Genomic DNA, 23,963 nt, shown 5'->3' with positions numbered 1-23,963 from the left:
TTATCTTCCTGTGTTACAAATTTTTCTCAGAGCGCTCTTGATGTCCTTGTTTCTCAGACTGTAGATGAAGGGGTTCAGCATGGGGGTGACCACAGTGTACATCACTGAGGCTGTTGCAATAGAGTGTGTGTTTTGGGTCACAGCAGAGCTGAGATACACACCTAGGGTTGTGCCATAAAATAAGGAGACCACAGAGAGGTGAGACAGACAGGTGGAGAAGGCTTTGTACTTGCCCTGAGCTGATGAGATTGCACAGATGGAGGACACTATTTTGAAGTAAGAGTAAAGGATGCCAATGAGGGGGCCAAGAGCCAGCAAAAAAGAAGCAATATATATCACCACCTCATTGAGAAAGGTGTCAGAGCAGGCACGCTGAACCACCTGGTTAAGTTCACAGAAAAAGTGGGGGATTATTTTCGAGTCTGTGCAGAAGGACAGCCGCAATATCATTAAGCTATGTAACAATGCATGTAGGACACTCACAACCCAGGACACCAGAACTAGCAATCCACACAGCCTGCGGTTCATGATGACCATGTAGTGCAGGGGGTGACAGATGGCCACATACAGGTCGTAGGCCATCACAGTCAAAAGGAAATCATCCAACCCAGCAAAGAGTACAAAAAAGTGAATCTGGGTGATGCAGCCTGCATAGGTAATGGCCTTGCTCTGTGTCTGGATGTTCACCAGCATCTTTGGGATAGTGTTGGAGGTGAAGCAGGTATCCACAAAGGACAGGTTGGAGAGGAAGAAGTACATGGGTGTGTGCAGGTGGGAGTCTGAGATGGTGGCCAGGATGATGAGCAGGTTCCCCAGCACAGTGACCAGGTACATGGACAGGAAAATGCCAAAGAGGAGGGGCAGGAGTTCTGGATCCTCTGCAAGTCCCAGAAGAAGGAATTCTAGATGTTGAGTATCATTCCTTGGTTCCAAATGCATGTGACTACCAAAAATGAGAAAAAGAGCATAACAATTTTTTACAGACAGGTATTACTTACATCATTGAAATGAAACAATACATATTTTTGCTATAAATAATTTTAGTGATGTGTGTGTAGGTCATGTTGGAGTGGTTGCCTAACATATGCAAGGCCCTGTTTACAATCCACATACCTCACAAAAATAGAGAAATGCCATGAGAATGGGGGAAAAGGTAACTTCTATAGAACATGTGTGGCTCTTGTCCCCTAAAGGATCTTGTGTCACCTCTGAAGAGGAATTTCTGTTTCATTCTGAAGGTTTGACTAGGAAGTCATGCATTTCAGAATTCTAATAAGAAAGTTATTCAGGGCTTTGAGAAGTGTAAATGGAGCACCCCTCCTGAGCACTTTGGTTGTTTCTGTGTTTTGGCTACAGTGAATTGTGCATCAGTCAATATGGAAGGGCAGATCTCTTCAAAATACCCATTTCATTTTCTTTGGCCACATACCCAGGAATAGGAGTGCTACATCAAGTGATAACAGTATTTTAATTTTGTGGATTCTCCATAATGTTTTCCATAATGGCTTCAATAACTTGCATTCCTACCAACACTAGGTCAGGATTCTTTTTCTCCCCCATAATCATAGGCCCTTGATATCCTTGTCTTTTTGATAGTAGCCCTTCCAACTGCAGTTAGTCCACAGTCTACCATAGTTTTGATTAGCGTTTCCCAGATAATTAGCAATTTAGAGCACATTTAATACAGCTATTGGCCATTTGTAAGTGGTACAGATAAACAGTGGAATAATAACAGCTATTAATGAAACGATGAATCTTATCATTGGAGACAACAGAGATGAACCTGGGGACATTTATGAAGTCAAATCATCCAGGTACAGGAACACTATAGCTGCATGATATCATTCCTGTGTGGATTCTGAGAAATTTGATCTCACAGAATGTCAGCATGGCATGATGGTCGCCAGAAGCTGAGGTGCATTCTGGGCCCAAAGGGATGAGGAGAAGCTCCTCAAGGGGAACAATTACAGTAAGAGAAGAGGAATAGCTTCTGGTGATGTATTGCACAGTAGAGTAATTATAGTGGAAAATAACATGTTCCCTATTTTAAAATAGATAGAGGGGAGGACTTTGAATGTTTGTCACAGAGAAATGATAAATGATTCAGAAAATTAAGCCAATCATACCTGTTAAATTATTATACAATTTATATATGTATGTAGATATAAAGTTATTTTTGTGAATGTGTATAATTATATGTCAATTAAAAATAAAGCAATAACTAATTACTGATTACCAAGTATGTTCCATGCATTGGATGAGTAATCTGTATGAGTTAAAACACAGAAGTCCACATTATCCAAAGAGAGGGAAAGCACATAAGCAAAAATGGGTAAAATCACTTAATATGTCTCATGGTGATGGGTTCTAAGAGGAAAAAGAAAGAGCAGAGGTAGTTGTAGTTTTACAGCAATGCAGGGAAAACTAGCAGAAAGAGGGGCATCCAAAGAGAGACCACAAGGAAGGCAGGGCAGGAGCCACAAGTCATCCTCAGTGGAGTGGTCTTCATTGGGGGACAGTCAGTGCACAGGTCCTAAGGAACATGCTTGTTTCAACAAAATGAGGCATAAAAGAAAGCTGTTGGCAAGGAGAAGGAAAAAGGCCAAGAGTGATGAGAGATGGTGTCAGAGAATATTAAAGAGTGAGCTGGCCTCACTGCTTGAACCTCTTGCCCTTAGATTTGCTGCAAACACATTCTGTGGATTGCAAAAGGATTCCCTCCTTGCTACCACCTGAGGGTTACGTTCTGTCCTCTAGCTGCTAAGAATCACCATGGAATATATAACATCAGGTCGCCTTTTCTGAGACCTCCATGAGGCAAACACACACACTCAGACACTCTCATAGCTTGATTTCTGCCATGGCCTCTCTGCCCCAGTCACCCTGACAAGCTTGTGAGCTTCCACAAAACAAGCTGAGTTTGTCTTTTCTCTGAAGAATGTGGACAGGGTACCTGGAGAGTCCACTTGACACTCTTTCCATGAACAAATGAGTGAACCCACCTAATATGCAAACACAGGTATGACAAATTGTGGTATAAAGGTGTATTAAGAAGTGTAATGCCCATTTGTTGATTGGGTTATTTGTTATCTTATTATCTAATTTTTGAGTTCTTTGTATACTCTGGATATTAGGGCTCTATCTGAAGTGTGTGGGGTAAAGATTGGGCCAAGGACCTGAACAGACACTTCTCAGAGGAGGACATACAATCAATCAACAAGTACATGAAAAAATGCTCAACATCGCTAGCAGTCAGAGAAATGCAAATCAAAACCACCCTAAGATACCATCTCACTCCAGTAAGATTGGCAGCCATTAAGAAGTCCAACAACAACAAGTGCTGGCGAGGATGCGGGGAAATGGGTACACTTGTTCATTGTTGGTGGGACTGCAAAATGGTGCAGCCAATTTGGAAAGCAGTATGGAGATTTCTTGGTAAGCTGGGAATGGAACCACCATTTGACCCAGCTATTCCCCTTCTTGGTCTATTCCCTAAAGACCTAACAAGAGCATGCTACAGGGACACTGCTATATCGATGTTCATAGCAGCACAATTCACGATAGCAAGATTGTGGAACCAACCTAGAAGCCCTTCAATAGATGAATGGATTAAAAAATGTGGCATTTATACACAATGGAGTATTACTCTGCAATAAGAAATGACAAAATCATAGAATTTGGAAGGAAATGGATGGCATTAGAGCAGATTATGCTAAGTGAAGCTAGCCAATCCTTAAAAAACAAATGTCAAATGTCTTCTTTGATATAAGGGGAGTAACCAAGGACAGGGTAGAGACGAAGAGCTGGAGAAGAAGAATAACATTAAACAGGGATGATAGGCGGGAGGGAAAGTGAGAGTTAAGGGAAATTGCATGGAATTGGAAGGTGAGCCTCAGGGTTATACACAATTACATATAAGAGGAAAGGAGGAGTAGGAGAAAAATTATATAAGTGGAAGAAACGATTTATAGTAGAGGGGATGGAGAGAGAGAAGGGGAGGGGAGGGGAGGGAAGGGGTGAGGGGACAGTGGAGAATGGGATAGACAGCAGAATACATCAGTCACTAGAAAGGCAATTTGTAAATCAATGGAAATGTAACTGATGTGACACAGCAATCTGTATACGGGGTAAAAATGGGAGTTCATAACCCACTTGAATCAATCTGTGAAATATGGTATATTAAGAACTATGTAATGTTTTGAACAACCAACAATAAAATAAAAACAAAACAAAACAAAAAAAAAAGAAGTGTAATGCAAAAAAATATCAATAAGAGAGCTCATGTATAATGGCATAATTTGTCATGAACATACTTTATATACAGAGTTATGAAAAATTGTGCTGTGAATTGGTAATTATGAATGTAATGCATTCCACTATTGTCATGTATGAAAGAAATAAAAAAAAGAATGCTTCTCTTCTTCTCTCTATTTAAAAAGGAACATGAAAAGCTGTGCAGTTAACAGAGGGAGAACGAGAAATAGAATATAATAGGGGGAGTGATAGAAAAGGAGAGAGAAGGCAAAGTGGTGGACAGAACCTGAAGAGGTGAGGGCAGAGACCGAGTGAGCTGATGTGGACAAAGTGGAACAGGACCTTGAAAGTCCAGGTTTCTCTTCTCCAGGAGGAAATGGCTGCCTTGGTCCTGGCAGTATTCCAATCCCAGTGACCCTCACTGAGTGCCCAGCAAAAACCTTAAGCAGCAAAATACATTTGCCCCAAACACCAAAGTATTGACATCATTTTCTCAATCTAGATTTTAAATGTTTTCATTATTGCATTGCAGTGATACATAATGTTGGGGTCATTAAATATTTTTAGTTGTAGATGGTCACAATACCTGTATTTTATTTACTTATTTTTTCTGAGAATTGAACCCAGTGCCCACACATGCTAGGCAAGTACTCTGTCCCTGAGCCCTAGCCCCAGCCCTGTCGGGGTCATTTTGACACAGACTCTCATGCAAGGAATATACTTTGCTCCACTTTTGTCCCCAGTACCTCCCTTTTCCCTCCTCTCCTCCCTCCCACTGTTCCTCTTCCTTGTGTCAAGGCACCCAACAGACCATACACTTCAAAAGAAAGAAAATGACCAAATGTCAAATATCAGCAACTCACAAGAGGAGATATGCAAGATATATACAGCAAAGTGGGGAACATTGAATATGAAATAGCAGATCTGTCTTCCCTAGTTCTGCCCCTTTCACCTGACCTATTGGCTTGTCCCTAGTTGTGTTGCAGATAAGGCAGCCTTTTCTCACTATTTTAAAATTATTACAGAATCATTGTGTCGGTTCACTGAGTATATATGTGATCATTCCATATTTGTATGTGTTGTGTGTTGATCACATCAGGGTAATTAGCCTTTCAATCTCCTTAAGTCCTTACTCTACTTCCTTATCTTTTTACTTTGCTTGTTTTGTGTGTGTCATTTCATGATTGTTCTTGGTTTTGGGGCTTTTAAAAATTTTTTGTGCATGTTAGACATAATAATTATATGATTATGGGGCATATTTTGATGTTTTGATACATGAAAATGTTGCATAATGATCAAAAAGGGTACTAGCAAGAAAATGTAAAAATAAATTGCTAAAGCCTTGGAAATAAAAGATAAGAAAGTAGAGTAAAAAGTTATGATTAAATCTTCCTTATCTATAGAGAAACAAACTCCAATATACTTGTGGATGGTGGATGTAATCTCCAGCAAAATGATGAGGAGCAATGCCTACAATGAATCATGGAAAATCAAGAGGCACAGAGACCTAAGAGAGACATGAAAATAAGTCGGAAATATGTTGAAAAGTTGACTTATTAGTGCAAGGAGTGCATAATTTTCTTTTAAAGCAAGGATCCACAAGTCAAGAAATATCTGAATGCAAGGAGTGCAGAAGAACTTTCACCAGCATTTTTGTTTAAAGCAAGGATTCACAAGTCAAGAAATTTGTATTGAGTCACATCTTTCAGAATGAAAAACTCTGCCAGGAGCTAAATAACAAACACTGGCCTATTGGAAAACTTTAGAATCTCTAGACTTTCAGAGACTCCCCGCAGATACAGCTCCACTTATGTGCTGTGCTTATGTAAATGAAACTAGAGACAGCATGCAAAATAAGTAAAATAAAAAAATAAAAAAAATAGAATGAGAGGGAATAGACTCAAACCCTAAGCAAAGGGTCTTAACAAATTGAAATATGTCAACAGCCATCCTGTTGACTTCATCTTACAGGTTGTGAAATACTTGCAATGTAAAACTCTTTGGCATATTCATCTTCGCTTATTAAGTTAGTTCATTTTCCATGTGGATACCCAGAGAGGAAGAGGGTTCAATGAAATATCTATATCATGATTTTCTCCTGCAGAAATTTATTTATAGAAACTCCTAAATCTAGATCTTTCTCACCAATATGAAAATAGGTTGAAACATGTTGCATTATAATTTTTTTTTAAATGAGCTCCCTCCAGTGCATGTCTCTCCACACTTCATACTGGATTTATCCATTCCCCTTTATTGCAAAGGTAAGCAGACTTACATTTTACTTTATTTGAATCACTTAGTGCCTCCAATCCCTCTTCTAATTGAGATTCTGTCACCATAAGTTAATGGTCTAGAGTGACCCCGTGTTGCTGATTTCTTGGTCACTTCTCCTTTTTAGTATCTTATAAATCCATTAATAAATTACTTAAGCTAGCAAAGGACACCACCATCTCTGGGCTGCAGGCCAGTCTAGTTGGGCTCTCAGGAAACCTCGGGTGAAAGCTCCTGCCTTTCTTCTCTTCAGTCCTCTCCTGCAGTGTCTGCTGGGTCCTCAGGCTCACCTGGGCGGCATCTCGGATGGGAGGGTCTTCATGCACAGGCTTCAGTTCTTCCCTGGATGTTGAAGGTGCAGAATGAGGCTCTGACCCCAGACAAGAGAACAGAAATGGATCCAGCTTTGTTCCTCAAGTCAGATTTCAAGATCCTGAAGAATCAATGTGCCCCAGGGTGTGCACTCAGGGAGACAGGAGCAATCACAGCCTATAGAATTCTGTATCTGCTCATTAGGCACATGTCCTTCTTTTTATGCCAACCTCTAAGCACCAGATTTCCCTGGAGGACTCTGGTCTATAATAAGTAAAGTGAGAGTTTTCATAGATTCCCCTGAGATCAGAGTGGAGTGCTATTAATCTGTCCCTTTTTACCACCATTCCAAGAGCCTCACATCCCAATGTCCCACCATCCATCACCACATCCACCCTTTGTGTTCCACTTTTCTTCCCATGTCTAAAACTAAGAAATCTACCCTGGTTAGGTATCTTGTGTCCTCCAAACACTGACTCACATTGGGGACACAGACTCTGGCATCTCAGAAGTTTTCCATTCCATCTTTAATCAGAGGAGTGAGCTGTTTTTGTTTGTTTGTTTGTTTGTTTGTGAAATGTGAAAACATAAGACAGCACCTCCTGCTCTCATCACACTTTGCTGATGATACCAGAAATTTCATGCTGGTAATGAACTTATATTTCTATAATGAGGAACCAAATAATGGTTCTTGATTTCAGATGTGAGAATGAGTTTGAAGAGATAAAAACCTAGAATGATAGAAACTAAGTACCCTGCTATGTTATTAATGTGGTTGCCTGAACTGAGGAACTCAGGACTCTGGCAAGATCTCAGAACAGTGTGGGCTTCCCATGTGTGCGCAGTAGTGAGTCAGTAGGAGAGGTTCTTAAATAGTAAAAGCCACAGTGTAAATCACACTTCCATCTGTACCGTCTTCCCTCTTCTCTACACAGCAGAGAGTAAGAACAATGAAACATCAGATGCCAACATTTCTTATTGTCCCAAATGTGTATAGTTCAATATCCAACACTTTTACCCCAATCAAAAAGCAAACTTCACCACAGTCTTCTGTACATTTTATGTCTGGATTAACAGAAAGCCAAAGCACATTATCAACAAGTCAGTGTTCTCTTTCATTTTCCTGCTCTTGTTTGAAGAATGTACACAGGGTAATTTTAAGCACAGGATGCACCATGACAGCAATGACAGCTTACAGTCACATGGGAGAAAGTGAACAGCAATCACAGGTTCAAGAGGAAAGGGAAACACATCAAAATGTGAACAGTTTATAAACGGCTTCCTCAGATGTACATCACTTTTTTAAATTTATAGTTTTAATTGAACTTTTCATTGGAGAAAATTGTAGATTAATAGGCAGTAGTAAATACTGACAGGAAAAGATCCAAGGCCCCTTTTGTGAGCTTACACCATGGTAACATGAGCAAAATATCACAGCCAGGTATTTACACTGATAACAAGGAAATGAAATCACAGCAAAGAGAATTGTCCATGGCCATATTTATTATAGCTTCATTCACAATAGCTACTCTGTGAAGTCACCTAAGTGCCCATCACCTGATGAGAGGAGGAAAGAAACGTGGCATATACACAACTTGAACATACTCAGCCACATGTAAGGATGAAATCATGTTATTTGGGGCACTGTGAATGGACCTGGAGGATATTGTGCTAAGTGAAGAAGGCAGATACCGAAAGACAAGTACTTCATGGTGGCTCAAGAAGAGGTTTGAAAAAAAAGTAAAATGTCACCCTGAACAAAGGATAGGGATTTATAGATGTTGGGAAGGGGTTGGAGAGGGTGGATAAAGGGAGGCCTGATTTGATCAGTGCACACTATGGGCAGGTGTGGAAATGTCATGCTGAACCTCACATTTACAATAATTCATGATCATAAAAAAAATACAGAATAGCTCGCATCAGTCAAGGGTCCCGAGATTTGTCCTGTTATAACCCATCTACTCCCCTCCCTTCTCAGAGCCTGGACCTTCAAACCATTAATCTATTGACCACTTATATATTGCTAGCATTTCAAAAGTGTTGTCTAGCACATAGAAATGTGTGCCTGGGAAAATGGTGAAATAGTTACCTCTGGGGACCTGTTTGCCCATGACTATGTTAGAACTGTGGACACCATGCTGAAAAAGAAACAGGGTTCAAAAAGTAGAGAATAAGACCTAATGACCAGCTAACACCATGGTATGTTAAAGGCTACCTTATGAAGACTGGAAATTCTGGAAGTCTTCCAGGAAATAAATCATGAACACACAATTGAAGATCTATTCTCTGTTGGGCAGGGTGGTGCATGCTTGCAATCCCAGTGACTCAGGAGGCTGAGGCAGGAGGATGAAAGATGAAGGTCAGCCTCAGCAATTTAATGAGGACCTAAGTACTTAGCAAGACACTATATCAAACAAAACCCAAAAATGTCCATGGGTATAGCTCAGTGGTTAAGCAACCTTTGGTCCAATCCATAGTACTCCAAATATTTTTTTCTCATCCTTCCTTCCACACACAGTCATGAAAATAGCCTCAATTGATAAATATTATTTTGACATGTGAATACAAACTAGTACTCTTTTTAGCAAAATATACAATTAAGTAACATGGTGTATGTCATTTGAGATAAAAATTATTTCTAAAATTATATCTTATTTAACTAATGAGGATTTTCAAGTATTTCTCATCCAAAGATGGGAATGATTTTGGGTAAGTTCACAAATGACAAATGAAAAGGATCGAATTTCATAGAGATCACAATGCGCAATATAAATAATGACTCAGTGGAATTGTATGAGGAACTGGAAATCAAAGAAATGGAAACGCAGGAGTAAAGGAGAAGGAGCAAGTTCTGTTTCCAGGTTCTGATACAGAAAATCAGTTCTGAGCTCTGAGGCTCTGCGGCACTGAGCCCTGCAATCACAGGCACTTATTCAGTTTTAGTAGAATTGACACTTTAATCTCTCTCACAGAGTCTCCTCAGAGCGCTCTTGATGTCCTTGTTCCTCAGACTGTAGATGAAGGGGTTCAGCATGGGAGTGACCACACTGTACATCACAGAAGCAGTTGCAATGGAATGTGAGTTTTGGGTCACAGCAGAACTGAGGTACACACCTAGGCTTGTGCCATAAAATAAGGAGACCACAGAGAGGTGAGATGCACAGGTGGAGAAGGCTTTGTACTTGCCCTGAGCTGAAGATATTGCACGGATGGAAGACACTATCTTGCAGTAAGAGTAAAGGATGCCTGTGAGGGGGCCTCCTCCCAGGAAGACAGCCATAATATATATCACCAGGTCATTAAGAAAGGTGTCAGAGCAGGCACATTGAATTGTCTGATTAAGTTCACAGAAAAAGTGTGGGATTTCCAAGTCTGTGCAGAAGGACAGCCGCAACATCATTAAGCTTTGTAACAATGCATGTAAAAAACTCACAAACCAGGATGCCAGAACTAGCAATCCACAGAGTCTGTGGTTCATAATGACCATGTAGTGCAGGGGAAGACAGATGGCCACATATGGATCATAGGCCATCACAGCCAAAAGAAAGTCATCCAACCCAACAAAGAGTAGAAAAAAGTGAATCTGGGTGATGCAGCCTGCATAGGAAATGGCCTTGCTCTGTGTCTGGATGTTCACCAGCATCTTGGGGATGGTGGTGGAGGTGAAGCAGATGTCCACAAAGGACAGGTTGGAGAGGAAGAAGTACATGGGCGTGTGCAGGTGGGAGTCTGAGATGGTGGCCATGATGATGAGTAGGTTCCCCAGCACAGTGACCAGGTACATGGAGAGGAAGAATCCAAAGATTAGGGGCTGCAGGTCTGGGTCCTCTTCCAGTCCCAGAAGAAGGAATTATAGATGTTGAGTATCATTCCCTGGGTCCATATGCATGTGACTACAGAAATGAGAAAAAGAGCATAGCTAATTTTCCCATAGACAGGTATTACATCATTGAGGTGAGACAATGCATATTTTACTGGAAAGAAACTAAATTTTACATATGGGTATGCAGCTCAGTGGAGGAGTGCTTATCTAACATGATCAAGGCCCAGGATTCCATCATTTTCCCCACAAAAAGAAAAAAAAAAAAAAACAATGGAATGGAAAGTAATTAACTTCTATAGAACGTGCATGTGTCTGTCATGTCCCCCTAAAGGATGCTGTGCCATCTCTGTTGATGAATTCCTCTTTCACTCCCAGGGTTTCACTCGGAAGTCATGTATTTCAAAATTCTAAAGGGAAAATTAATAGTGCTTTTGAGAAGTATAAAAAGAGCGCTCCTGATGTGCACTCTGGTTGTTACTGTAACTTGGATACAGCGAATAGTGCATCAGGAAACATGGAAGGACAGATATCTCCTACTACACACATTTCATTTCTTCTGACTATATTCCCAATATTGTGATTGCTGCATCATGCGATAACTGAATTTTAATTTTTATAGAACCTACGTTCAGAATGGTTTCATTAATTTACATTCCAAAGAACTCTGGATAAGGAGTTTTTTTTTCCTCTACATACTCACTGGCCCTTATTATCTTTGAATATTGTATAATAGACTTTCTAACTGGAATAACTTGTCGTATTTCTGCCATGGCTCTCAGCACTAATCACCTTGACAAGGCTCTGAGTGTCGACACCACAGCTGAAATGACCTTTTCACTACAGAATGTGGACAGGGCACCTGCAGAGCCCACTCGACACACTTTCCATGAACAAATGAGCAGACCCACTTAAGAATGCTGCTCCTCTTCCCTGTGTTTAAAAAGGAGCATGAAAATCTGTGCAGTCAACAGAGGGAGGAAGAGAAATAGAGAAGAATGGGGAGAGAGAGAGAAGGAGAGAGAAGGCAAAGGGGTGGATGGAACATGAAGAGGTGAGGGCAGAGAGAGAGTGAGCTATTTTGACCCAGGGGAACAGGACCTTGCAAGCCCAGGTGTCTCTTCTCCAGGAGGAAAAGACTTCCTTTGTCCTGGCAGCGTTCCAAACCCTGTAACCCTTGCTGGGTGTTCAGCAGAAAACATAACAATAAAAGTATGTTTTCTAAAAGACCAAAGTTGTGACTCTTTTTTGACCTAGTTTTTAAATGTTTTATTATTGCTTTGCTGTGATAATTAAGTTTGGGGCTATTTTTTGAAAGTATTTATATCTGTAGGTAGACACAATACCTGTATTCTATTTACTTATTTTTTGTGGTGCTGAAGATCCAATACTGTGGCCTCACACATGAGAGGCAAGCGCTCTGCCCCTGAGCCCCAGCCCAAGCCCTGTTGGTGTCATTCTGACACAATCTCACATGCAGGGAATCTGTTTTGCTCCCCTTCAGTCCCCAGTACTATCCCTCCTTCCCCTCCTCCCTCCCACTCTTCCTCTTCCTCATGTCAAGGTGTCTACAGTTCATACACATTTGAAAAAATGACCCAAGGTCAAAGATCAACAATTGACAACAGGAGATATCCAAAGTACCTACAGCAAAGTGGGGAACTTTTAATAGGAACCAGCAGCTCTGTCTTCCTGGTGGCTGTTCCTTGCACCTGACCTATTGACTTTTCCCTAGATTCTCAGCAGATATGGCAGGCCTCTTTCTCCTTGTTTTAAAATTCTCATAGCATCATTGTGCCTGTTCAGAGTCTATAGGTGATAATCCAATATATGTGAGTGCTGTACCATGATCAAATCAGGATAAGGAGCTTTCAATCTCCTTTCCTTTATCAATCACCAGTTCATTGATTCCATTTTTTTCGTATGTGACATCAATTCCTGGTTGATCTTGTTTTTTTTTTTATTTTCTTTAAGTGTTATTTTATTAGACACCTAATAACTGTATAAGTTTATTGGGTATATTGTGATGTTTTGATACATGAAAATATTTTATAGTGATCAGATCAGGGTACTAGGAATAAAATGTAAAATAAATTGCTAGACTCTTAGAAATAAAAGAACTGGAAGTCAGATATAACGTTGATTTATCTAAAGAAAAATAAATTCAAATTTACTTGTGGATGATGGACATGATCTTTAGTGAAATGATGAAGAGGAGCACCTTCCAACAGCTGGCCAAAGGTGATGAGGCTTCTGGATATACACCTGTGTCAAAGTGAGGAAATCAAGAGGCACAGAGACATAAGAGAGATATGAAAATAATTTGGAAATATGTAGAAAAGTTGACTTATCAGTGCAGAATAACTTTCACTGGCATTTTCAATAAAGTGGGGATTCACAAGAAAAGAAATATCACATTGTTGAGTCAGATCCTTCAGAATGAAGAGCCCTGGTAGGAGCCCAATAACAAACACTCATCTGTTGGAAGATATTAAAGCCTCTAGACTTTCAGACACTCTCCACAGATACATCTCCACATGGGTGCTGTGCTCATGGAAAAGAAACAAGTACAACATCAAAATCAGTGAAAAACATTCTGTTTGAAAAAATAAAATGCCAAAATAAAAGAGAAAGAAAAAATGGGAAGGAATACCCTCCAACTGAAAGCAAAGAGTTTTAAAACTCTTAAATAGAGAAGTCTAAATCACTCCAATGCACTTACTTGACAGGCTATGAAATAATTACAATATAAAACTCTTTAGCATTCCTATTTTTCACCAATTAAGTAAATTTATTTTTCATGTGGATAATACCAAGAGAGGAAGAAGATTCTGTGATATATCTATATTAAGAATTTCTGATGCAGAGTTTTTTTTTTACAAAAAAATCCTAAAACTGGATCTTTCTCACAAATATTAAAAATGTGCTGAAATATGCTCCATTGTAATTTTTTTTTAAAAGGATCTCCCCCCAGTGTACATCCCTCTGCTGTTCATTCTGGATTGATCTATTCCCCTTCCTTGCAAAGGTACTCAGGCTTACATTTACTTTGATTTGACCCTTCATACCTCCCATCCATCTTCTAAATGAGATTCTGTAACCATAAGTTCATGGTCAACAATGACCCAGTGTTGCTGATTTCTGGGCACTTTTAGTATCTTATAAATCCATCAATAAATTAATTAATCTAGCAAAGGACACCACCATGTCTGGGCTGCAGGAAAGGCTAGTTGGGCTCTCAGGGAACCTCAGGTAAAAGCTCTGGCTTCCATTCTCTTCAGTCCTCTCCTGCAGTGTTTGCTGTGTTCTCAGACTCACCTTGATGGCATCTCTGGTGGGAAGGTCGTCATGAACATGCACCAGTTCTTCCCTGGATGTTGAAGGTGCAGAGGGAGGCTCTGACCCCTGAAAAGAGAACAGAAATGGGTCCAGCTTTGGTCCTCAAGTCAGATTTGAAGACCTTGAATAATGAATTATGTCCCATGGGCATGCACTCAGAGCAGGAGCAATCACAGCCTACAGCTTTCTCTATCTTCTCACTAAGCACATATCCTTCTTTATTCTGCAACCACTAAGCACCTGAATTCCCTGCAGGACTCTGGTCTATAATCAGGAAAGGAAGAGTTTGCATAGATTCCCCTGAGAGCAGAGTAAAATCAGGTGCATATTACCACCAATCTACAGGACCCATCTTACCAAAGTTCAGACCTCCTTCCACCATACCCCTCCTGTGAGTTATAGTTTTCTTCCACATGTGAAACTAAGAAACCTGCCCTGGTGAGTTATCTTATGTCCTCAAAACCCTGACTCATCATAGGTACACAGTCTCTGGTGTCTCCAGAAATTTTTTCTATCCCTCTTTAACAGAGGAGTGAGCTCTTTTTTTGTATAAAATGCGAATCCATAAGACAACACCTCACACTTTGCCAACAATACCTGCAATGTCATGCACCTGATAGACTCACATATTTCTAAAGAGGGATCAAATGATGGCTCTTACTTTAGGATGTGAGTATGGTTATGAAGAGATAAGAATCTCTTCAGGCTCCAAGACTTGAGCTCCCTTCTCATTTCATGCTCATTCACAGTTGGCTCTTTTCATATCTCTTCTCTCATATTTCAAAATGAAATGTGATTCTGTATGTACTTGCAGATATGTGTGGGTGGATGACTCAACTCTTAAGAAAATTAGAAATCCACAGGCATACATGTTGTATTCACACCTGGTACCATGACCACTTTCTGTGGACCCACAAAGTATTTCCACAAACTTCATTTATTCCTCACAACATTGTTCTAACATCATGCTTGTTTCCCTCTATTAATTTCAGAATAAAGGGCACTGGGGGTGTTAACTTTCTTGATATTAAATTAATGGTGCCATTTTGATGCCACATATTTTAGTGCATTATATGATGTTTCCATAAATTTATACACTGGGTAATGACCAGATCAAGGTGAGCATATTTACCTCCTCAAGATTTATCTTTTCTTTGTGGTGAACACACTCCAGACTGGTAGAAAAAAAGAAAGTGAAATAGGGGAAGGAGAAGGAAGAGAAAGGAGAGGTACTGAGGTTAAGTTGGAGCCAATTGTATTCCATGCTTTATTATTATGGCAAAATGAATCCCAAATTTATGTATAATTATAAAGCACTAATTGCAAAGGATATTGGATTCCATCATTTTTGAAATATGCAAGACCTTATCATGACCGTACTTTGCGACAGAACAGCAGAACCAATTCCACATACCTGACTACAACACAGTATCCTGGGGCCAATCTTCTTCTGTCCCTCCTGCTCCCTTACCCTTTCCAGCCTCTGGGAACCAGAATTCTGCTCTGAGCTCCTGTGAGAGCAACTTCTGTGCCTTCTACATGTGAGTGAGGTCCTGCCGTACTTGTCTCTCTGTGCCTGGCTTATTGCCCAGCACACAGTGACCTCAGGTTCTCCCATAGGATCAAGGATGCCAATTTTATAACAATTATATTTAAAAACAGTTAACCATTAATTAACACTTCTTCAGTTGAGCACATGAGGGGAACAGGTCATAGTAACGTTTTCTATCTTTTTATGAATAACCAGGAAAGAGGAGGTCAAAGTCTCCAGAGCAGTGGTTGTTAGGAGGAGATGGAAGCAATATTATCTTCATTTTATCATTATTTAATGCAAACAAGTATTAAAGTATTACACTTTACCCATTCCTACATGCAATTATTGCATGTAAATTACACATGTTTCTGAAATTGTATAAGAAAATAGAAATGTTGACTGTCCTGTCATGATCATTACACACTGTATACATGAATTGAATTAATATGCCATCCTCTATTTGTACAATAAAGAAAATAACTATTGAATAAATCATTTTAAATTATGCATGTAAAAAATGATAAGATAATAGGATGAATCAGACATTATTACCTTATGTGCATACATGATTATATGACCTATATTACTACTCTACATCATTGAAACCAGAAGAATGTGAAGTCATACTCCATTTATGTATAATGTGTCAACATGCAGTCAAATGTCTTGTATAATGAATTGGAACAAGTTCCTTAGAAATACATTTAAATAATTGTTAAGAAATTTTTAAAAATTAGGGGAAAAATTTTTATGCTGTGGATATTTGTCTCATTATTGTAATGATTTACTACCTACATTTAACCTATAACAAACCTCAAATATGAACAATAGAATTTACTCTAAAATAAATTTAAATTTAAATTTAAATGAAATCCCAAATGTCAAAATAGACATATACAAATTATTTCAAAACAATTACAATTTTTGAAATGCAAGAAAAATTGGTCAATGTGCCTGAGTCAGTGACCTAAAAGAATAGATGCAGATGGCTAAGGAACATGACAATGTGCTCAATTTCATGAGTACACAGAGAAAATCACATTAAAATCATCAAGGGGACTTTGAATATTTTACCTTGGTGTTTGTTGTAGTCCTAAATCTGCAACACCCAGAGACAGAGCGATTCTTTGCTGGGGAGAATCCCAGAAGCAGGAGTCTGTATCTGAAGCTCTTGTTTCCTCTGAGCTTAATTTATACTTTAGTAAAGCTTCTCTAGAGCCATCTTAACATGAGGCCTGGGACCATAGCCTGCCCTCGGTGACCTCAAGTTCATTGCCTGGTGATCATAAGGTCCTGCTACCTGGTAAAGGAGTGACCAGGAACCTCCAGAGACAGTGTGTATCAGATGGTCCAACAAAGTGGCAAATGCTGAGTGGAGTTTTAAAATCTTAATTTAATATTTATGGACAAGTGATTGTACATATCCATAGGGTGAACGTGATGTCTTTAGCACATGTACATGGGAAATTTCTCTTCCCATATCATTACCTTATGATTCCAGGTTTGCGCTCCTCACTTCAGATCTTCATAAAACTCATGACAAGATCTGGGCACTGCAGCCCCCACCCACCCCCACTCACTGTGGCACACTAGGACTGGTTCTTCCTATTCACCTGTGTTCCTCTACCTGTTATCCAGCCTCCTTCCTCCTCCTCCTCCTGCCTCCTTCCCAGCCTCCAGGGCCACTATTCTGTATGTAGATTGAGGCTCCCTTCACCTCCACAAAGGAGCACATGCAGTGTTTGCTTCTGTCTGGCTTCTTTCATGGGACACAAGAAACTGTTACCATTATTCTCTTGTAAATAAGAGGATTTCATTCTTCTTGAAGGCTGAAGAGCACTCAGTTATAAATATACCACATTTGACTACTGTGAATAGTGCCCCAGGAACATTGGGAAGTGAAGGTTCATCTTTGGAAGCTAATTTCATCCCCTCTATTTTGTTGTTATCAAGATCTACCTCCATGAGTCTGGATTTATTTTTCTGCATCCAAGCTAATATGCACATCTGTAGTTTTGTGGCTCAGACACTCTCTTCTTTCTCTTCAACCATCTGCTAATTTTCATTCTATTCAACTAAAATTCACACAGGACAAACTCTTTATCAGGAACTGGACTAGACATCACGGTTGCAGGCACAGATGAGGTAGGGTTCAGAATTTCTAGGAATTCATAATGTGTGTGATTGGAAATGTTCTGTAAGTTGAAGATGATGGGAAGGAAAGAGGATCCAACAAAAAGGCAGAAAATCCTCAGAGTTTGTCTCATTTGCATCACCTCAGAACACCTCTCTGCAACAGAGTTTCCAGGATTAAAAGGCACCAGGAGCATCACTTGTGAGTTTCCGTGTTAAAGGTATAATTTTGTTTGTTAAAATTGAAGACAATCCCTTATTGTAGATAACTGGGAAAGTGCCCTGTTCTGTTCACACAACTGAGGTTTCCTGGTGAACGTTAAAAGGCTGATCCAATGTGGAACCTCAGGAACAGTCCTGGGGACAGGGAGCTCCTGAAGTGAGACCCCAGGGAAGAATGGATTTAAAACCTGTGAAAGCTGAAGTCGTCAAGGGCTGGATGGAAGAGGCCTGGCTTTTGGGCCCTTGATGTGGTGCCCACTGCTGCTCAGGAGAGTCCTGCCAGGGCCTTCACTGGGGCACCATCCATCTGACCCCTCCAACTCCCTGCTCCACAGACTATAGACAAAGAAGCTCAATATGTGGCTGACACCAAGGCCACATCAAGGTCATGTAGACAACAAAGTGCCCGCAGAACTGAGGAAGACCTCAAGACCAGTGCTAGAGTTTCAATCTTAAGTGTCACTCAAATGCCCTGTATTAAAGCTTGGTCCCGAATTTGGTGCTATTGGAAGATGGTAGAAATACTAAGAGGAAGATCTAGTGGGAAATCTTAGTTCATTTGGGAATTGCCCCTGAAAGGGATTGTAGGACCCCCATCTTTTCCTCTATCTCTTCCAACTCCAGGCCATGAGGTCAGCAGCTTTCCTTGGCCACATTCTTCCCACCCCTCGTCATGTGCTCATTGCAATAGGGCCATGCCATGGGGCCAATCCAAAACAGATTGGAATAATGAAAACTATGATCCAAAACAAATGTTCTCTCCTTATAAATCAATTATCTCAGGTACTGTGTCATAGTAACAGAATTCTTACTTGCATAACCAGGGCATGATGCAAAGACATTACCAATAGTTTAGACCCACATGCAGAAAAGGCTTTGGACTGGTAGCTGACTCAAAATTCTAGAATGATAGAAGCTAAGGACACTGCTATGTTAATCATGAGGTTGCTAGAATAGGATAACTCAGGATTCTGGCAAGTCCAGAACAGTGTGTGGTTCCTATGTTTGTGGAGAAGGGGGGGCAGTAGAAGAGGTTTACTTAAGTAAAAGCCATATTCTAAATGAAATATTTATCAGTAATGTCATGTCTCGTATCTATGTAGCAGAGATCAAGATCAATGAAATGTTATACGCCAACATTTCTTTTTGTCCCAAATCTGTTTATTTCAATAGCCAATATTTTTAGACCAAATGAAAAGCAGACTTTACCACAGTCTTTGTACATTTTGTGTCTGGGTTGACATTGTCATCAAGATGGTGTTGTCTTTCATTTACCAGCTCTCATTAGAAGAAAGCACATCAGGGTAATTTGAAGCCTAGGATGCAACAGGAGAGCAATGACAGCTTGCAATTCCATGGGAGAAACTGAACAGCAATCATAAGTTCAGGAGGAAAGGAGAATGCATCAACATTTAAACTATTTACAAATGGCTTGCTCTGCTTTCCCTTTTTATATATAATTCTTAATGAAACTTGGTTTGGGAGAAAGTTGTGGATTAACATGTGGTAGTAAAAAAAAAGACAGAGATAAATCCACAGACCCTTTAGTAAGATTCCACCATGGTAACACTGAGCAAAATATCACAGGCAGCTTATCAGTGCTGATAACAAGGAAGTGAACACACAGAGCAAGGAGAAGCTCCCTGCTCATGTCTTACCACATCATTCACACAGGCTCAGATACAGAGTCCATCTAAGTGCCCATCACCAGAGGAGTGAAGTGAAAAAAATGTGGGATATATAAAACATGGAACACCATTTATCCTTATGTAGGGATGAAATGCTGTCATTTGGGCCAATGTGGATGGAACCGGAGCACATTGTGCTAAGTGAATAAGGCAGATACCAAAAGAAAAGTACTTCATGGTCTCTCTCAAATGAGGAAGATAAAAATAAAATAAAATAAATGCTAACTTGAATATAGAATACAGATTACTATACATCAGGTTGGAGAGGGTGGATAATGGATGGCTATATTTGATGAGTATATACCGTGGTCATGTGTGGAAATATCACACTGAACCTCCTTAATATTTACAGTTATTTATGCTCATCTAAAATAACATACAGAACATTTTCCAGCAGTCAAGGATCCCATGTTCTTCCCTGTTACAATCCCATCCACCTTTCTCCCTGCCCAGTGTCTGGCCCCCCAGAATCATCAATCTGCTCAACATTTATATATTGCTAGCATTTCAAAAGTGTTGTCTAGCACATCAAAATATGCACCTGGGAAAATGGTGGAGTAGATAACTCTGGGGACATGACCTGTTTTGCCCATGACTATGTTAGGCACTGTGGACACCATGCTGAAATAGAAACACAATCCAAGAGTGAGAATAAAACCTAATGATCAGATAATACCTTGGTAATTTAAAGCCTACCTTATCAGAAATGGAAGTTTTGGAATTAATATAGGAAAAAACCAAAAATATGAAACTGAATATCAATTCTCATCCATGCATGGTGCAAACTTGCAATCCCAGTGACTCAGGAGTCTGAGGCCAGAGGATCACATATCAAAGCCATCCTCAGCAATGTAGTAAGCCCCTAAGCAACATAGCAAGACACTGTCTCAAACAAAAAAAAGAAAGGACTGTGCCTATGGCTCAGTGGTTAAACAGCCTTGGGTTCAATCCACAGTATCAGATTTTATTTTCTCAGATTTACTTCCACAATAAAATTATTAAAATTAACTTTAGTTGTTATATACATTTTTTCACATGTGAATAGTAATTTTGCATGTTTTAAGCAAAATGAACAATTATTTAACATGACATACGTCATTGGAGATTATTTTTAAAAATATACCTTTTTAGATAAATGAGAATTTTCAAGTATTTCTCATCCAAAATGGGAATAATTTGGGGCAAGCGTGGAAATGACAAGGGAAAGGGTTGGATTTCATAGTGATCACAGTGTGCAATAATGTGAATGGTGTAGTGGGATTGTATGTCGAAGTTGAAATCAAAAAATGGAAACTCTGCGTTAGTAGAAGAACCCAGTACTGCTTCCACATTCCGGTGAAGAATCCCGGATCCTGGTTATGAGGCTCTGAGCCCTGCAATCATGGGCACTTATTCAGTCTCAGCACAATTAACACTTTTATCTTCCTGTGTTACAGAGTCTTCTCAGAGCACTCTTGATGTCCTTGTTCCTCAGACTGTAGATGAAGGGGTTCAGCATGGGGGTGACCACAGTGTACATCACTGAAGCAGTTGCAATTGAGCGTGAATTTTGGGTCACAGCAGAACTGAGGTACACACCTAAGATTGTGCCATAAAATAAGGAGACCACAGAGAGGTGAGATGCACAGGTGGAGAAGGTTTGTACTTGCCCTGAGCTGAAGAGATTGATGAGATGGAGGACACGATCTTGCAGTAAGTGTAAAGGATGCCAGTGAGAGGGCCACCTCCCAGGAAGACAGTCATAATATATATCACCAGGTCATTAAGAAATGTGTCAGAGCAGGCACGCTGAACCACCTGGTTAAGTTCACAGAAAAAATGGGGGATTTCCAAGTCTGTGCAGAAGGACAGCTGCAATAGCATTAAGCTTTGTAACGATGCATGGGAGACACTCACAATCCAGGACACCAGAACTAGCAATCCACAGAGCCTGCGGTTCATGATGATCATGTAGTGCAGGGGGTGACAGATGGCCACAAACCGGTCATAGGCCATCACAGTCAAAAGGAAGTCATCCAATCCAGCAAAGAGTAAAAAAAAGTAAATCTGGGTGGTGCAACTTCTGTAGGTAATGGCCTTGCTCTGTGTCTGGACGTTCACTAGCATCTTGGGGACGGTGGTGGAGATTAAGCAGGCATCCACAAAGGACAGGTTGGAGAGGAAGAAGTACATGGGCGTGTGCAGGTGTGAGTCTGAGATGGTGGCCAGGATAATGAGCAGGTTCCCCAGCACAGTGACCAGATACATGGACAAGAAAAGGCCAAAGAGGAGGGGCAGCAGTTCTGGGTCCTCTGCAAGTCCCAGAAGAAGGAATTCTAAATGTTGAGTACCATTCCCTGATTCCATATGCATGTGACTACAGAAATGAGAAAAAGAGCATAACTAATTTTCCCTAGACAAATATTACTTACATCATTGAAATGAAACAATACATATTTTGCTGTAAATAATAATTTTTGTGATGGGTGTGTATCTCATGTTGCAGTGGTTGCCTAACATATGCAAGGCCCTGGTTACCATCCATATACCTCAAAAAAGAAAGATAAAATCCAAGAGGAAGGGAAATAAACAACTTCTATAGAACATGTGTGGGCTCTAGTACCCTAAGTGATCCTGTGCCACCTCTGAAGAGGAATTCCTGTTTCATTCTGAATGTTTCACTAGGAAGTCATGCATTTCAGAATTCTAATGAGAAAGTTATTCAGGCCTTTGAGAAGAGTAACTTGAGCACCCCTCATGAACACTTTGGCTGTTTCTGTGTCTTGCCTACAGTGAATTGTGCATCAGTCAACGTGGAAGGGCAGATCTCATCAAAATACACATTTTATTTTTTTGGTCACATACCCAGTTATAGGATTGCTGCATCATGTGATAACTGTATTTTAAATTTTGTGGATTCTCCATAATGTTTTCCATAATGACTTCAATAACTTGCATTCCTGCCAACTCTAGGTCAGTATTCCTTCTTTTCTCCACAGACTGACTGGCCCTTGATATTCTTGATCTTTTTGATAATAGCACTTCCAACTGGAATTAGGCTTTCATTAGCATTTCCCAGAGAGTTGGCAATTTTGAGCATATTTCTTAAGGTTATTGGCCATACAGTTACACAGTGGAATATTTTTGGTTCAGATACACAGAGGAATAATATTCAACTATTAATAAAATAATGAACCTTATCATTGGGGCCAACATAGATAAACCTGGGGGACACTTATGAAGTGAAATCAGCCAGGTACAGGATAATACAGCTGCATGATATCATTCCTGTGTGGATTCTGAGAAATTTGATCTCACAGAATGTCACCATAGCATGATGGTCACAGAAGCTGAGGTGCATTCTGGGCCCAAATGGATGAGGAGAAGCTCCTCAAGGGGAAAAAAATTACAAGAGAGGAGGAATAGCTTCTGGCAATGTATTGCACAGTAGGGTAATTATAGTTAAAAATAACATGTTACCGATTTTAAAATAGATAGAGGGGAGGACTTTGAATGTTTCTCACAGAGAAATGATAAATGTTTCAGAAAATTAAGCCAATCTTACTTCTTCAATTATTATACAATTTATACATGTTTGTAATTATAAGTAAATTTTGTGAACTTGTATAATCATATGTCAATTAAAAATAAAGCAATAAGTAATTACTGAGGCCCAGCTATGTTCCACACATTGGATGAGTAATCTCTATGAGTTAAAAGAAAGAAGTCCTCATTATCCAAAGAGAGGGAAAGAACATAAGAAAAAATGGTTAAAATCACCTGATATGTCCCATGGTGATGGGTACTAAAAGGAAAAAGGAAGAGTAAGAGGTAGTTGTACTTTTATAGCAATGCAGGGAAAACCAGCAGGAAGAGGTCATCCAAGCAGAGACCACAAGGAAGGCAGGGCAGAACCACAAGTCATCCTCAGTGGGGTGGTTTTCACTGGGAGGACAGTCAGTTCACAGGTCCCAGGGAACATGCTTGTTTCAAAAACTGAGGCATGAAAGAAAGCTGTTGGCAAGGAGGAGGAAAAAGATGGAGAGTGATGAGAGATGGTGTCAGAGAATATTAAAGAATGAGCTGGCCTCACTGCTCTCTGAGGCTACAAGGTACAGGGAGTCCTTCATCCACACCATGAACCTCTTGCCCTTAGATTTGCTGCAAACACATTCTGTGGGTTGCAAAAGGATTCCCTCCTTGCTACCACCTGAGGGTTAAGTTCTGGCCTCTAGCTGATGAGAATCACCCTGGAATATATAACATCAGATCGCCTTTTCTGAGCCCTCCATGAGGCAAACACACACACTCACACACTCTCATAGCCTGATTTCTGCCATGGCCTCTCTGCCCCAGTCACCCTGACAAGGTGGTGAGCTTCATCAAAACAAGCTGAGTTTGTCTTTTCTCT

At 40.1% G+C, this 23,963-nt stretch overlaps 1 protein-coding gene and 1 pseudogene across 2 annotated transcripts; both read right to left on the bottom strand.

Moving 5' to 3' along the window:
• Positions 1-16,097, bottom strand: LOC308643275 (olfactory receptor 7A10-like; the record flags this gene model as incomplete). Its single annotated transcript, XM_081283182.1, has 4 exons — positions 1-693; positions 10,481-10,675; positions 13,976-14,062; positions 16,083-16,097. 4 exons carry the CDS (start codon positions 16,095-16,097, stop codon positions 1-3), a joined length of 990 nt encoding a protein of 329 aa, XP_081139308.1.
• Positions 16,098-20,990: 4,893 nt separating this feature from the next.
• On the bottom strand, positions 20,991-21,919 carry LOC308643274 (olfactory receptor 7A10-like; annotated as a pseudogene). The gene has a single exon. The product of its transcript is annotated as an olfactory receptor 7A10-like (transcript).
• Positions 21,920-23,963: the final 2,044 nt, after the last annotated feature.

The sequence above is a fragment of the Spermophilus citellus genome, assembly GCF_964194105.1.
Source record: "Spermophilus citellus genome assembly, chromosome: 3".
NCBI lineage: Eukaryota > Metazoa > Chordata > Mammalia > Rodentia > Sciuridae > Spermophilus > Spermophilus citellus.
Note: the sequence above shows the minus strand (reverse complement) of the source record. Positions and strands in the feature narration are given on the sequence as shown.